A 16,653-nucleotide genomic window follows, 5' to 3' on the forward strand; every position below is an offset into this window, starting at 1 on the left:
CTCCCCAGAGCCGATTAGCTCATCGATCGGTTAGGGGCTGCACGGTACCTCAGCACGTTTGATTTAACGTCTGGGTATTGGCAGATCGCCTTAACTGATGGGGCCAAAGAGAGGTCCGCATTCTCTACACCAGATGGGCATTGCCAGTTCCGGGTGATGCCCTTTGGGATGAAGAATGCCCCTGCCACCTTCCAGAGGTTGGTCAACCAGGTGTTGGCTGGGCTGACCGAGTTCAGCGCCGCGTACCTGGATGACATCGCAGTGTTCAGCGGCACATGGGAAGAACACCTGCAACATCTCTGGGAAGTGTTGATGGTGCTGCGCAAGGCCGGCCTCACGATCAAGGCAAGCAAGTGTCAGATCGGGCAGGGTTCAGTGGTGTACTTGGGACACCAAGTGGGGAGCGGCCAGGTGGCGCCCCTCCAACCCAAAGTTGAAACCATCCTGGCTTGAGAGCCCCCAAAGACCCAGACGGAGGTGAGGGCCTTTTTAGGACTCACAAGGTACTACAGGAGGTTTGTCAAGGGGTATGGCAGCATCGTTGCCCCCTTGACAGAGCTGACTTCGAAGAAGCAGCCCAGAAAAGTGATATGGACTGACACCTATCAGAAAGCCTTCGACACCCTGAAAACTGCCATGTGCACGGCGCCCGTGCTCTTGGCACCTGACTTCTCCAAAGAGTTCCTGGTGCAGACGGATGCATCAGAGCATGGTGTAGGGGCTGTTCTCTCACAGATCACTGAGGAGGGCTTTGACCAACCCGTAGCCTTTATTAGCAGGAGGCTACTTCCCCGGGAACAAAGGTGGAGTGCGATAGAACGAGAAGCATTTGCTGTGGTCTGGGCGCTGAAGAAGCTAAGACCCTACTTGTTTGGGTCTCACTTCCGGGTTCAGACCGACCACAGGCACCTCAGATGGTTGATGCAAATGAGGGGTGAGAACCCAAAACTGTTGAGGTGGTCCATCTCCCTACAGGGTATGGACTTTACGGTGGAGCATCGCCCTGGCACAGATCACGCCAATGCTGACGGTCTGTCCAGGTTTTTCCGCCTTAGTGATGCAGAACTCCCTGGGGTAGGGTAGTTCTCCCCACTTTTCAGCAGGAGGGGACACGTGTTAGACCTGGCACCATTGGCGTGGGTCACCCTTCCATGTTTGTCTGTGCCTCAATGTGTTTTGTGTTGGTGTTAGCTGCTCAGGGCACTGTGCCACTGCCATCCAGTGCCACAGTGCAAGTGCTCCCTATGGTAAAATGTATTATGTGAATTGACTTCCACGTTTGGTTTATTTGGTTTACTATCAGTCCCTAGTAGAGTGCACCAGGGGTGCCAAGGGCTTGTATATCCAAATGCTGCTAGTGGGCTTGCAGCACTGATTGTGCCACCCACCGAAGCAGCGGGGTAAAATGTGTCTAGGATCTGCCACTGCAGAACCTGCGCGCGGTCGGGTACCGTCGCGCTGACTGAGCAAGTGTCCCCACTTGCCAGTCCCTAAACCTTCCCTTAACTACATGTTAGTCACCCCTCTGGTAGGCCTAAGCACAGGGTGCATTGTAGGCATAAGGTAGGACATGCCCTGATGGGTGTGGCATGTCTTAATAGTGAATTACAGCCATTTTCGTTTTTCACTATTGAAGGCTACCTGCTCTCCATAGGCCAGAATGGGCTGCTGGGATCACTACACGCTGTGACCCCAGTGGACTTAGAGAGCATGGTAGAAAGTCATGTTTAGTATGCCTGAACTCGGGATAATAAAATACATCTTTTAGTAAAGGTTATTATAATATCCTGGGTTTGCAAATGCTACTTTTAGAAAGTTAGCCTTTGCGTGCCTGACCATCTCAGTCCGCCTCTGCTGTGGGTGTGTGTTCTGCCTAGCAACAGTACAGGAGCAGGGCTGAGACGGGTTGGCTGCCAGGTGGTGGGTAGAGAGATTACACCAGGATGGGTGGGAGGAGTACACCTTGACTCTTGAATAGACCTGTGCTCTGCCACCACAAAGCCGGTTCCGCCCCCCTGTGGAGCGGCTGATGTCTCTGCCCTGCTGCTGAAAGGAAAGAGCCGACTCACCAAAACAAAGTACTCCAGAACTTGACTGAGCCAGGCCCAGGCCCCCTGGCGCTAAAGAACAAAAGAATCACTGTATAAAAGTAGGAGCCTGGCTCCTAAGAAATCAGATCCAGATTGAACCACGAAGGAACTCTGCCCGACTAGAAGGACCTGGAAGAAGCTGAAGGAGGAGTAACTTTCCCTGACCTGAGGGACTGGCCTGCAGTAGGTGCCTTGCTGAGGAAGGAGAGGAAAAAGACTGAAAGAGACTTTTGCACTTTGTTCTTCAACTATCTCCAAGGGCTTGGAAGAAGAGCTTGCCCCCTGAACTGAACCCCAGGACCAGTGGGTTCACCGTGTCTCCGCTCGTCTGAGAACTCGAGCCGTGTGCTTTCTCCCGCCGGAGTGCTCTGCGCACCTTGCCACCCCTCCTAGGGCCGTGACACCCAGAAGCCTGGCCGCCTCCCCTCGCCGAGAGCCCCGCTCTACCTGAGTCGCTCTGGACCCATCGAGGCTGGCCGCCCCGCTTCCCTGTCACCTGCCTGCCACTGGAGCGTGCCTGGTGCCCTCTCGCCCTCCCGCCGGATTTCTAATTGGGAAGTGAAATCAAGCCTCGGACGGCCGCCCGTACGTCGTAACGTATCCGGCCGCCCCGCTTCACCTCTCAGCCTGAGTCTGACCGTGCCGCCCTCCGCAGTGACCTCCCGCACAGTCCATGTCAGAGGCCCTGGGCCGCACCTGTCTACCGAGAGCCGCCCGCTGAATTCTTGATCCGGAAGACCCGCGAGGTGCAGAACCTGCATCTCCTCCGAAGACTTGTCCAAGCACATCGCACGTTCCCAGGTACAGTGAACTCTATCGGACTCGGGGTCCGCAACGTTCTGATTTCCCCGTATCACTGTACCCCGGGTGCACTGCGCATCATCGTGACTGGACCGACTCAACCGAGCCCTGTGAAGCGCTCGTGATCGAATAAGTTCCCAAAGACAAGAACAGTGCCTAATTATCATCTTGTGGCTTCCATTTCGCAACCGTTATTGATGGTCTTGTACATGCCTGCGTAACAAAGAATCTTTTATAAAGCATCCGTATTTTTGATACAACTTACGCCTGGTGTCCATTTGTGGGGGATCGTTGTGGTTTACTGTGTGTGATCATAAATGCTTAACTGACTAGCGCCCTGAAGTTTAGCCCTGACTGCTCGCGCCACACTACCTATAGGGTGAGCAGGGGTTGTTCGGAAGGGGTAATTCTCTCGCCCTGAATAGAAGAAGGGACCACTGCTTGTCACAAGTACCTACCTGTGCCAACCAGAGGTTCCCCATTCTAACAAGGTGCATATGCTCTCCCTTCTGAAAAGTGTATTATGTGAATTGACTTTCATGTTTGGCTTATTTGGTTTACTATCAGTCCCTAGTAGAGTGCACCAGGGGTGCCAAGGGCTTGTATATCCAAATGCTGCTAGTGGGCTTGCAGCACTGGTTGTGCCACCCACAGAAGCAGCCTGGTAAAATGTATCTAAGGTCTGCCACTGCAGAACCTGCATGCAGTCTGGTACTGTCATGCTGACTGGGCAAGTGTCCCCACTTGCCAGTCCCTAAACCTTCCCTTACCTTCATGTTAGTCACCCCTAAGGTAGGCCCTAGGGCAGGGTGCATTGTAAGGATAAGGTAGGACATGCCCTGAGGTGTGTGGCATGTCCTAATAGTGAATTACAGCCATTTTCGTTTTTCACTATTGTAAGGCTACCTGCTCTCCATAGGCCAGAATGAGCTGCCAGATTATAACACTCTATAATCCTAGCAGGCTCAGAGAGCATGGTAGAAAGTCAAGTTTAGTATGCCTGAACTCAGAATAATAAAATACTTATTTTAGTAAAGTTTATTTTGATATCCTGTGTTTGTACATACTACTTTTAGAAAGTTAGTATTTACTGACCTGGCCATTTCAGTCCGCCTCTGCTGTGTGTGTGTGTTCTGCCTAGTAACAGTAAAGGAGCAGGGCTGGGGAATTCCAGGAGACAGGCTGGCTGCCAGGTGGTGGGTAGAGAGATTACCCCAGAATGGGTGGGAGGAGTACACCTTTGACTCTGAATAGACCTGTGCTCTGCCTCCACAATGCCGGCTCCGCCCCCTGTGGAGCGGCTGATGTCTCTGCCCTGCTGCTGAAAGGAAAGAGCAGAGTCACCACAACAAAGTGCTCCAAAACTGGACTGAGCCAGGCCCAGGCCCCCTGGCGACAGAGAACAAAATAATTGTGCTATAAAAGAAGGAGCCCTGCTCCTAAGAAATCAGATCCTGATTGAACCACGAAGGAACTCTGCCTGACTAGAAGGACCTGGAAGAAGCTGAAGGAGGAGTACCTTTCCCTGACCTGGGGGATTGGCCTGCAGTTGGTGCCTTGCTGAGAAAGGAGAGGAAAAGACTGAAAGAGACTTTGTACTTTGTTTTTCAACTATCTCCAAGGGCTTGGAAGAAGAGCTTGCCCCCTGAACTGAGTCCCAGGACCATTGGACTCATCTGCCTTCAAAAACTGAGTTGCCTGGACAATTCTTGCTTGTTTCCCGCTGGATTTGGCCCCAGTACGCCTCGTACTACATCCGCCGCGAAGCTGTGTCTTTGCCGCCCGGCACCGTGTGTCTACGCTGAACCAAAAGCGTTAGTACGCACCGTATCCCTTCCGGCTGCATTGCACCTAACCTTCCCCGTCGATTCGAGACGTACATCCCTGGCTGCCGAACCCTGTACGCCGGACTCAAGCTTCGCTGTCCCGCAGGTACGGTCCGTACGCTGCTAACGTACTGCACCATGCCGTACTCAGAGCCGAGAAGCCGCAGTACGCTGATCATCCCCATACGCTGTACGGCGCCGAGAAGTGTCGCCGCTGATCCGCACCGAAGGTACGGCCCAAACGCCGACGCCACGGACTCTGCAAGCTGATCCGGCTCATCCGCCCGTACCCCTGACGGTCCCGTACCAACGCCGCGTCCCGACGCCGCGACCAGACCAGACCGAGTACGCCGCCAAACTACGACCCGGACCCATCAACTTGTCCCGCACTGTCCGTCGCGGACCCCACAAACTAAAGGTACTTTTTCAGTTCGCACCGCCGTGTGCCCGTCCCGGACCCCGGAGTCCGCACCGATTGTTTGACTCGTACTTTATTTGTTTTGAATGCGGACGAGTCGTACACCCAGGTACGAACCGTACAAAGCCTGAAAAGAATTGAGTAAAAGAAGCCTATTTTTGCATTTTAAGCCTTTTTGCAAGAACATTGAACTTTGAAATAATACTGTGGTCCTTTTAATAGTTATTCTGGTCTTGTGCTAAGCCTTATATAAAGAGAACTATTTTTGATATAACCTTGACTGGTGTCCATTTGTGGTGTGTCATTGTATTACGGTATGTGTTCACAAATGCTTAACCTATAGCGCCCTGAGAATAGTCTTGACTGCTTGCGCCACACTACCTAAAGGGTGAGCAGGAGTTATTTGAAAGGGTGATTCCCTTATCCTGACTTAGAATTGAGAGTCCCTGCTTGTCACAAGTGTATACCTGTGCCAACTAGAGACGCCCATTTCTAACACACGATTTCTACCTTTGACTGAAAAAGACTTACTTTGTTACACCATGGATAGAGCTCTGGATTGCAATTGTTCTACTTTTCCTAGTCCTTTGGATTGGTTTCGTGACCGTCTTATTCCAGCTCCTGAATGGACATTCTCTCCCAGAACGCTCCGCAGTACAACATGTGAACTTGGTTCTGAAACTGCATGCATCAACACACCGTTAACAGAGACCTGTCCTTAGTGATTATTACAGCAGTTTCGGCTCCTGAGGGAATAGTATGGGATAGGGTTGCATATGATGTATATGGTCCAACTGAACTTTTGAAAATACCATACTTGTTTAAAATTTCTTTGAGTGATATCAACACCTCCAGTACTTTCTCTGAGGATTGGAACTTTGAAACTGTACATAGTATGCTGTCAGATTTAGAACAATCAGCTGCGTTTCAAAGTAGTGAGCTGTATGAAGATAAATCTGATTTTGACACCATGTATTGTTTCCAACAACATGGTCATTTCCTGCACACAGCAAGTATTGCATGTAATATTTTCTCTTACCATCAATAGGAACATTAACCGACACCATCTAAAAGTAGTTCACAGATGTTTTCACAAAAGTCTGCTTATTTTTCTGGGTTTTACACTTCAGGACAAAATTTTATAAGCTTGCACCTACATCTGCAAAGAAGAATATGCTAATTAACACTAAACAGATATATTCTGCCTCCTTTATTTCCCAGCTGTCTTTACAGGGTTTGGACTTTTGGAGGGACACCATAGACACAAAATCTGTCTGGGGGACTAAAGACTCAAGTTCAGGGAAATGGGGCCTAATTTAAAGCGTGCTTCATACCACAGAAAATGATCTTCCTGAACACAGTGCAACAGAATTCCTGTCTTAGACTAGCCAAGATGAAGGACCTGAACACACCTCTGATTCCCTCACTTACACACTTTGAGGGGGTTGTGAAATTATACCAAACATAATGAGAATACTCTAGATGACATTATACACAATGGTTCATACAATTCATCAGACCCCAATTGGAAGGGATGGCTGATTTGGCCTATTGACACAAATAGGTGTCAGTCAAGATTCAAGAGTACCACTGAAGGTTTTAGTATTCATAGGCCTGACCTATGCTACGTACAAACGGAACACTCAGGGATGAAGAGATCTTACAGTGTTTGGAAGTTATGCCTAGAGTGGTTAGAAACCTCAACACTGTCCCAGGTGAAACAACACTTGTCCTTATTCTCCGATGGCATGGATCTTAGGGATTTCTTGCTAGGTCCCCAGAAGCCACATCAGAAGCACTTCCTTTACTCTATTTATAACAAGATTTGGAAAATCTCCCGCCATGAGGAGGCAGAGAGATTACGTGAACTTGATAGGGTTAACCTAGAAAAGGCTTTGGCAGTGGTCGACAATGGTATGACCACTCTGACATCCAGGATTTATTCACTGGGCAACAGTGTCTTCTATGACAGATATGATAGAGCAGGATTTGTCTATTCTTCAACATGGGCAATCGCAATTGCGATCCATTCTATTATTGAGCTGGACGCTGCAACCACTGCATTCTGGTCATGTGCCTTGCAGTATATTAACAGTACGTCTCTGTTTTCTGCATACAATCTGACAGAAAGACAGACAATAATGGCACAGAGAGATTCAAATTACACAATGCTGCACATTGAAAAATTGGACCAATTACCTTTTACCGTGGCTGAATCATCCTCCACAGAATGGTTAACCCATGGCCATATTACATTGCCAGTCAAGACATTCCAGTACTGTCTACAGTATCACCAGGTAGGCAGGTATTCAACGTTGGGGAATAGGTACATACATGAATCTTGGGAATTGCCGTACAGATTTAAATGCAGGAAGGGGGACACTGAAGTTTTTCTCAGCGGTTCAGACAGTGAGAGTTCTTTAAGTGGGTCTCTAATTTGTCAGGATATTGCGCTTCAAGGAGCATGTAATGCTTCAGTTGCAAACCCAACGTGTCACTTGAAAGGGTCCCCTGCTGCAGTGATTCACCCGGTTTTCAAACTTCTCTCAAATGGGAGTTATTTGATGTTGAATGATCAAGGTTGTTGTGGGATGCTGCCTGGCATCGCATATCTGATCACAGTAAGTTTGAGTTACTTGTTGTATGCAAGTAATGCCAGTATTGTTTCCACCAGCTCATACAGTCAGGGAGGCACCGTTATGGCCTTCATTTAATGTTTCCCTAATTCAGTTTAATCCTCTGAGCAGAATGAGAGCCATGCTTTTACAGAACGATGTGGCCTTAACCTCAGCCCGAGACACTTGATCTCCAGGATGCAAGGTCTTCAGCTGAGATACAGGGATTAGTCTGAACAAACTTTCCGCTCCATTTCGGGGAAATGGTACATCGTATCTTTAACATGTCCGATACGAGTGGGATAGTGCACCTACTTAAGAGTAATTCCAACATTAATACACTCCGTGTTGGAAAGCGTTTTTGGGTGGCTTCCGCTGGTCCTACTACTAATAGTGGGTATCAGGGGCGGCTGGTGACATTTGAAAGTGGGGAGGCGTAAAAGCTGTTGAGTGTTGCATAAGGAGGGCTCGGGGGTTCTCCCCCCCCCCCCCCCCGAGAAAAATGTGAAAAAAGGAGTGAGAAAATCCTGCATTATAAAGAAAATTTGATGAAGCAAGATGGTTTAGAAAGCACTTGCTGATAATGTAGACTTGAAATCTTGAAACATATGAAAAATACCCCATAGTTTACCTCAGCCGTGCCTCGTGGGGAGCAATAGCCGATCTCCTTGGCTACCAGCCGGTTACACACATTGCTACCTGTTTGATATGAAACCTACTCTAGCCCGGATCTGAACGGCAGTGGTGTTCCGCAGTATAGAAGCATAGATAGGAAGCCCACTATGAAATGAAAATAATCAGTCACAGATTAAAAAGAAATGAAAAGTAATGGTGACGCGGTACACTAGGTAACTAACTCTAACCGCTGCTCCTCTGTTCACTCAGCCAAACATCATCCCGCCTCGAGCCCGGCAGCGCGGTGTAGCTCCGGCTCTGAACAGCGCGCGCGCCCTTGCTGTCGCTCCCATTAGCCCATGTCCCTGTGTCTGGGCTTTCAGAGGCTCTTATATTTCATCTCTCTGATTTATGGTGCGCCGCTAGGCACAGGGATGGGATTGGAACAGGTGCGATTCACTTAACAGGTTCCAGAAATGGCTTTGAAAATATTAATAACAGTATAGATTATCAGATCAGACATGCCCCATCCGCCCATTATTCCTCTTTAGGCCTCGCTGTAGCTTCGAGCTTGCCTTGTCGGACTGAATTTGTGTTTGTTTGTGAAGTGGCCTGCGCTTTCCGCTCAGATCTAGGCACGGCCCTTAACTAAGGCATCTGAAATAATCCATTCATGATTCAACATAGAACATGCACGCACTACGTGACATAATACGAGCAGCTAGCTTTGTAGCGCTAAGTAAAATTAATCAGTGCTTCTAATTACATTTGCAGGTCAACAAACAGTGTTAAACATAATCCCAAAATTGGGAAGCCTTTCTGAAAAGTGCGCACTCTGGATATATTCTGGTGAAAGCATCGGAGGTAAGGCATGTTCCTTCCACTATTTAAATATCCAGCTATATTTTTAAGAAAGTCGTTAATTCTAAAGAATGGACTTTAGTAAAATTACTCATTCATTCAGACCGATTCTAGAAGAGAACATGGGCATATTGTTAAAGCGATTTGTCCAAGATCACAGTTAGGTTAGAGATGCTGGAATCAGAACTGACTCCCCAGTCAGCAATTTAGCCACCAGACAATCTCAAGCCCGGTTTAGTCCTCCCACTTCAACGGGTCCTCTGCTGCAGGGAGGGTTGGGCAAAGAGACTCTGCAGGCATTAGCTGGGAACAAATCCAAAACCAGCCAATCATATCCTGGAATTAGCAAATAAATATCGCGTCAAACTGGCTATAGCTAGTTCAAAGTCATTATTTTACACAGACCTTGTTAATTTAAGAAATGTTCTCTTCTCACCCGAGCCTTCCGCTGTGACTGCACACTGCACTGCAGTTATACTTTGCACGCCAGTGCTTTCCCTCCTGAACAATGCACATGAGCCAACCCGAACACCTGCTGCATGCTCAATACCACGGAAATATAATCTGAGCTGCGCTGTGTAGACAAACTCCTCCACAGCTCACTCCCCCCAGCTTCCATTGCCCAATCAGGAAGCTTAAACAAACAGTAACGCAAACATGTGCCACTGGATTCAAGATAGCCTGGCTGATGAGGCTTATGAACCCGAAACCGGTGCCAGAATGCTGGTTTCCGGTCCAGGGAAGACATGGCTTGGCAGTTCGGGCTGGACTGTTCCCATGAGGCACAGGGTCAGACTGATTTGCATATGGCCATGTCTGAACTGGGGTGGTGGAGTGAGCTAAAGAATGATGGTGGATTAAACCCTGATCAGTTGACTGGGGGTGAGTGTTTGATTTGCTCAAAAGCTCCGTTCATCATCCCCTTTGGTATCGCTTTGTTCGCCCTAAGTTGGCAGGGTATGCCCAGACGTGGGTCCCTTGCTCACTTTGCCACTGGATTCTAGATAGCCTGGCTGAAGAGGGTTATGAACTCGAAACCAGTCCCAGGATGCTCGTTTCCGGTCCAGGGAAGACATGGCTTGGCAGTTCGGGCAGGACTGTTCACATGAGGCACAGGGTCAGACTGATTTGCATATGGCCATGTCTGAACTTGGGTGGTCGAGTGAGCTAAAGAATGATGATGGATTAAACCCAGATCAGGTGACTGGGGGTGAGTGTTTGATTTGCTCAAACGCTCCGTCCATCATCCCCTTTGGTATACACCATAATGCAGTTCGAGGGTCAGTGAAACAAATCGAACGGTATGTAAATCACCCTTGTAAAATGTTAACAAACTCTTCCCAGCAGAGAGGCTGTCAATCATTGTCTGAGCCAATGGGGATTGCACAAATCTTTGTTGGGTACTTCACTGCTGCTACTAACGAGAAACATGTAAGCACCTCAGGGAATATTCTTTTCTGACAAGAGAAATTCATGCAAGCATATTTCTAGCACTGGCTGAGCAAGTATTTATAAGCCAAAACCTAGCCAATTGGAGGTGAATACCTGATTGAACTGCAAGTAGCATAATGCATTAAAGGGACTCGTGTATTCAGCACAGCCTACAGGACTCACCTACGTTGAGTGTTAACTTTCTTCCAGCATGCTGAACTATTTCAGGTTTTACCTGATCAAAGGTATCACAAAAGTGCATGATCTGTTGATAAAGCGCAAGAGAACAATTTTCATATTTGACCAAAAACAATGGCACTACGGATTCTTAGCATTGTGTTTCATAAAGTATTAGATTAATGCAAGTGGACATAATGACTTCCAAGAATAAATGTGTATCAACGGAAATCAATTTCTCAAAACTAACACAAACTTTCCCAAGTAGACTTTATGTATACAAATGAAACTGACAATTATTAGTGTAAAACCTCATTATGAGGCAACTTTTTATTATTTGCTAAGCACAATAGCCACTTGAAATAATTTCACACTGTGCAATTTTGCAATGGCCCTTTACTTGGAAGCTAGTGGCTGAACACCACATTATCAATTTTGGCACGGTTTGGGTACGTTTCAAACAGGACTATTAACTCAAATAAATGATGCAAGTTTAAAATATTGACTACAAATCATGGTCAATAATTCCTTCAAGAGTCATTTACTTTTGTCAAAAAAGTTAATAGTCAGGACAATAAATTGATCAGTCTGATGTATATTGTTAATATAAGATCAACGGTTATAAAGTGCCAGCAATCCTTTTTCAATGATGGACTAAATAATGGACAAATGCAATTCTTATTCCATGGCGAAAATCATATTCACTCCTCTAGTGGTTAGTCTATTCATATTTGACATTCGCCAAACAAATGAAACACTTGCAAAAAGTCGCATTATTTGCACTCTGGTGCACAGCACAAAATTGTGGATACCATCGTGCAATTTGAATACTTTGAAAAAGGGCTCCTTTTGATCCAATCGTTTGTTTCTTGTATCTATCTCGCGTGGTATAAAATACACGCTATTTATAAAAATACATCATAAATGTTCTTTAGAAAGGAGCTAAACGTTTGCAAAATAAACTGTTTTGCAACAGAAATCAACTGTGAATTCTTAAAAAAAATATAAATAGTCTTATTTCGTTGGCAGCTTTTTAGAATGACCTCTATCACGTTCATCTGCATAATTTCTAGCAGTGCACAAGCTACAAACTTCTTAAGAGGTAAAAAAAATTGCAGGAGCGTGGGTGCTTTGGTATCATGGACACCAACTGAAACGACTTGACTGCTGATCTGCAGTACAACATTACACTAATCTGAAATGTACTCGAACAGCACACACACACTGTAATTGAAATATGCATTAGTGCTCAATGCACAGCAGCAAACATTAAAGGAGCACCTTTTCTGGAAAATGTTAGCATTACATATTGTATTATAGGAAACTGCTCTGTATAACAGGCTCTATGGTGATATTTGTTCGGACAGCATTTTAGCTTCTTATAAGGTGAAACTTTAAATTGTACAGGTAGCAAAAAACAGCAAATTATAAAGGTTCACAATTCTATAAGCATAACTAAAGTTCATCTACTAATATGTTAAGTAGGAGAATTCGTTTGGCAATATAGTAATTCAGTCTTCGTGGATAATTAAACCAATTTCAACTAAAAAGTAATATAGGATCTTCAAGCTCATAGAAAGGTACTGAGCTAGCTTGGCTTTCTCCAGAGTCAGAATCATACGGAGTGTCGGGTAGCTCCATGAAAGTGTAAGCTAGCTGTTCATCTTCCATGTCCGAGCGGGCGTAGCAGGGCATTTCACTGTATGCTTCATCTTCGATGTTGTTGAAGTCCTGTGGGATATACAACATCTCTGGATAGTTCCTACTGACCAAATCACTAATGGTTTTCAGGGATACTTTTCTAAACGCCAATAAATGCATATGAGAAAATTTCGAATATTTGAGACGCTTAAATCCAAGAGACTCTATTGCAATCTTCCAGCTTTTCATCATCATTGCATGGCGGTTCTGGTTGGCGGAATCGGGAGTTATTATAAGTAGCAATCCGTTAAGTGCAAGAAGTTCATGTGCCTTTTTACAGCAAATCCAACGTTGGTAAGGTGCTGGAAAGTAAGAAAGAAGCAAGGAGAACACAACCACATGAAAAAGTTCTCCAGGAAGGGAATCAATGGGATTTTTCAATTGTTTGAGAAAAGCATCTACAGCATCTTGTGCAAGTTGAAGAGGCTGCTGCAGCTGCAGATTTAGGAAATCGCATTTGTAGACGCTCTAGGAAAAAAGAAGAAAAAAAAAACTTTAGTCACTGTCCTGATTAGAATTCTTATGCATTTAATCAGCCAAAAAATAAATGGTACGGCCATCAGCTACTGAAACCCAATATAGATCAGTTACGTAACCCATAAAGTAACAGTTACTCACCATAGCAACTTTAACTCCTAGCGCAAAAATCCTGCTTTTCCAGAGTAATTTGGCACCCTCCCATCAAAAATGCAACTTCAAAAAACAAAGACACTTGGGAAGCCAAGCGTGTGCAATGCAGTTACTGCTCCCCAGCCACAATCATATGCCTGCCAGCTTTCTATTAGGTCAACGCCTCTCATCTCCATCTACTTAACAAGAGAGAGCAGCAAGGAATCGGGCGTTAGTGTTAGGGAAAGGAGATATCCATAAATACAGAAGACCCACTTTGAGGAAAGTGTGTGCGAGTGTGTGGGAGCATGAGCGAGTGTGTGTGTGTGTACGTCTATATATATAAGTCGAGATGGCCGCCTGATTCCGACGCTCCGTTGGTCCGGGGGAAGATGCTGCCCTTCCCGTGTCCTGTGGGGATTGTTTGTGGCTCAGGTTGAGCTTATCCCGCCGCGCATGATGCCGGGCACAAGAGGAGCCCTTTGACGCCAGCCGCTGTCCCTGCATTGGCGAGCTGCGGATCATCCTGCCTCGCGGTGAAATCCGAGGGGAAGGAAACAAGATGGCGCCTCCCCGCTAATCCGAGCGAAATCTCCTCGAGCATAGACTCGTGGTCTGCCCGCAAGTACCCTGCTTGTTTCTCTGATTGTATGGCTGTGTGCTCTCACTGTTGGTGCCTTGCTGGCACGATTTCATAGGCGCCTTGTCTCTACGAGCGGATCGTCTCTAGTCGACATGCCTGACCTTAAAATGGCGGCGGAGGTGACGACGAGACGGAGCGATCCTAATCACCACAAGCAGTCCTAGCATGGATTTCACCACCTCAGCCAACGTTATCCTGACAAAACCTGCCATAGAGAGGGTTGCCCACAGAATTGCCAGCGCGACCCCGGTGCCAGTCTGTCCCAGACCACGATCGATGTCTGTCTGCCCAGTTTCGCTTTCAGACAGCAGTGCACAATAGCGGAATTAGACTCCCACTGCTCCCATTCCTGCTTTCATGAGCTGTGAAGCGCTCTTGGGTTAGAGACTGGGGGAGAGAAGGATCTGTGAGTCGGCCTTTGCCGCGCTGGGTCCCGTGTCCAGTGCGCGCTGGGGGAGATTCAATCGGCGATACATCGGAGGGCAGGATTGGGTCGCCGGACTGGGTGCGACTTTGTCCCTGTAGCTAAGGGTATTTGACCACCTCATTAAGGCTCCTGCTGCCTCAGAGGCTTCGCCATACGGCCTTTTGGTGGCTTACCCTCCAACGCCCCTGTGTCTGGTCGACCGTCTGCAGAGTTGTGGTCATTTGGTCTGCAGGTTTCACGGATAGCATGCGACTCCCTTAAAAATCAGCCTTTCTCTTCTCCAGTGCTCGGCGCTGTTGGAAGTCGACAGTCAATCTTGTCAAATAGTCAACATTGTCAATATTGTAATATTGCAGACCGGGTTCACAAGCCAGCTACACAAGACAGTTTCTCCTCCACTTGTTGCCACGGCCTCCAGAATGGCTGACCGCGAATCTAAACTGGTGCATAAGAGAAACAAAGGTGAACCTGCTCAGTCAGACTCTCCTGTCAAAATGAAACCAGATATCAATAGCACCTTGGAACTAATTCTGAAAAAGCTGGCCGACGTCCATGACTTAGCCAAGTCGACCAAACAAACTACGGACACCATACAACTGGAGATAACAGCCATCAGAGCAGACATGAACGCAGTAAATAACAGACTTTCCGCTGCTGAACAGAGGATCAGTGATGTTGAGGACATTGTTTCCAAATCAAGTAAGGAGATGAAAGCCTTTTCGAACACATCCTCCATGCTCCTGAGACAGACGGCCGAGTTGGAGGACCGCAACCGTAGGGGCAATATCCAAATTCTTGGGATTCCGGAAGGTTCAGAGGATCCTCTGGGCTCCTGTTTAGCCTTCCTGGAGGATTGGATTCCTAAGTTCACTGGCATATCGTTTGACCAGCCCTTTGAATTGGACAGAGCACACAGAATCCCTGCATTCAAATCTTCCTCTAGGCAGGGTGTCCGCCCAATCATTTGTAAGCCTCTCCGTTTTCGCCACGTAGAAGCATTACTTGCCCATGCCAGGAAAAATCACAACCTCAGCTGGAAGGGTAACAAAATCATCTTCACCCAGGACTTTTCGAAACCTACTGTGGACACTCGTAGGGGGTTCCTAAGCTTGAGAGACAAACTAAAATCCAGAGGCATTCTGTTCTCCTTTGTAGGGCCGGCTAGGTTCAAGATCACCGAGGGGGGGAGACACCTCTTTTTCACTGACCCTGGTGCTCTTGCCTCCTACTTGGAAGGCCCTCCTACTCAGGACATGGACTCGTCGCAGCTTCTGGCCAGCAAGAGAAAATCCTCACCGGGCCCGGCGTGACGCATGTACTGACTCCTCTGTTCCTCTTGCTATTGCCTGATCCAGGTGTTCCGAAGGGATATATTGGCTCTTTTGGTATTTGTGTCCTATGGGTGGTATGGATCTTTCTTTGTGGGATTTGCCATGATGATAGGTCAATAGTTATTTGTACGTGAGCTGCATTCTTACCAACGGTTTTTTGAAAGTGGGATACTGGGAAGGTACGTTTACGTTTATGTATATATTTCGACATGTTGTTTCCCCTGGGGGGCGGGTGGACGCTTCTGTCGTCGCACCTCCCACATGCTAGGTTTTGAGGGTGGGGTGGGTGGGTGTGGGGGGAAATGGGATTGAGAGCGCCCATGTTTATACGACCATTTTGATGGTTTTCACAGTTGCTTCCTCAATTGCTCTCCTTCTACTTTCCTGTTGTTTTCTTTTCTCTTCCCTTTCCTCCTTCTGCCTGTCTCCTCTCTCTGCCTGGCGCCTCCTACTCTCTAGTTATGACAAGTGGCCTATGTACCGTATGCTTTGCTCGGGTTGGGGATGTCCGTTCTCCAGATGTGGAATACAGTTATGGTTGTATATTTATATTGGCGTCCACAGTGGGCCTGCGCCGGTGTCATTAGAACTTTCACATTTGTTCTTATGTTACGACCCATATTTGTTGAATTCACCATATAGACACATTACTCATGACAACTAACAAGCAGGGGATCCTTCTGAGTGATCTGAAGATAGCTTCCCTGAATGTCAAGGGCCTTAACCACCCTGTGAAGAGACGTAAGGTCTTGGAGTATTTAGCCAAAACCAAAAGTGATATAGTTCTCCTACAGGAGACTAAGCTCTCCGAAGTAGACAATAATCTGGTAAAGGGCAGCTGGATTTCGCAATTGTCAATTTTTACAAAATTTGAAGACTAAAGTAGCACTCCCACAATATGTGAGGGTTAGGTACCCTACTGATACAGGTTATCAGTTCACGTTCAGGTCATATATGCCTGTCCTATTGCCAAACACATGAAAAACAAAAGGAATTTCCTCAATTCCTTCAGGTGGTTTAAGATATCACGTGAAAAATCCAGGACCCTTTGGATATTAGTTGTTGTTCATCTTTCCTTTATTGATGCAGAACGGTGTTGAACGGTGGG

General features: G+C 47.0%; 1 protein-coding gene across 2 annotated transcripts in view; it reads right to left on the reverse strand.

The window, feature by feature from the left end:
* Nucleotides 1-11,133: 11,133 nt before the first annotated feature.
* SAMTOR (S-adenosylmethionine sensor upstream of mTORC1) overlaps nt 11,134-16,653 on the reverse strand; it is an 83,670-nt gene continuing 78,150 nt past the window's right edge. For both annotated transcript variants that reach the window (XM_085653175.1, XM_085653176.1), the window contains one exon: nt 11,134-13,003. In XM_085653175.1, coding sequence (XP_085509301.1) covers nt 12,374-13,003 — 630 coding nt within the window. In that variant the 3' untranslated portion in view covers nt 11,134-12,373. The remainder of the gene's footprint in view (nt 13,004-16,653) is intronic.

Source organism: Triturus cristatus, chromosome 4_1 (genome assembly GCF_964204655.1).
Source record: "Triturus cristatus chromosome 4_1, aTriCri1.1, whole genome shotgun sequence".
Lineage (NCBI taxonomy): Eukaryota > Metazoa > Chordata > Amphibia > Caudata > Salamandridae > Triturus > Triturus cristatus.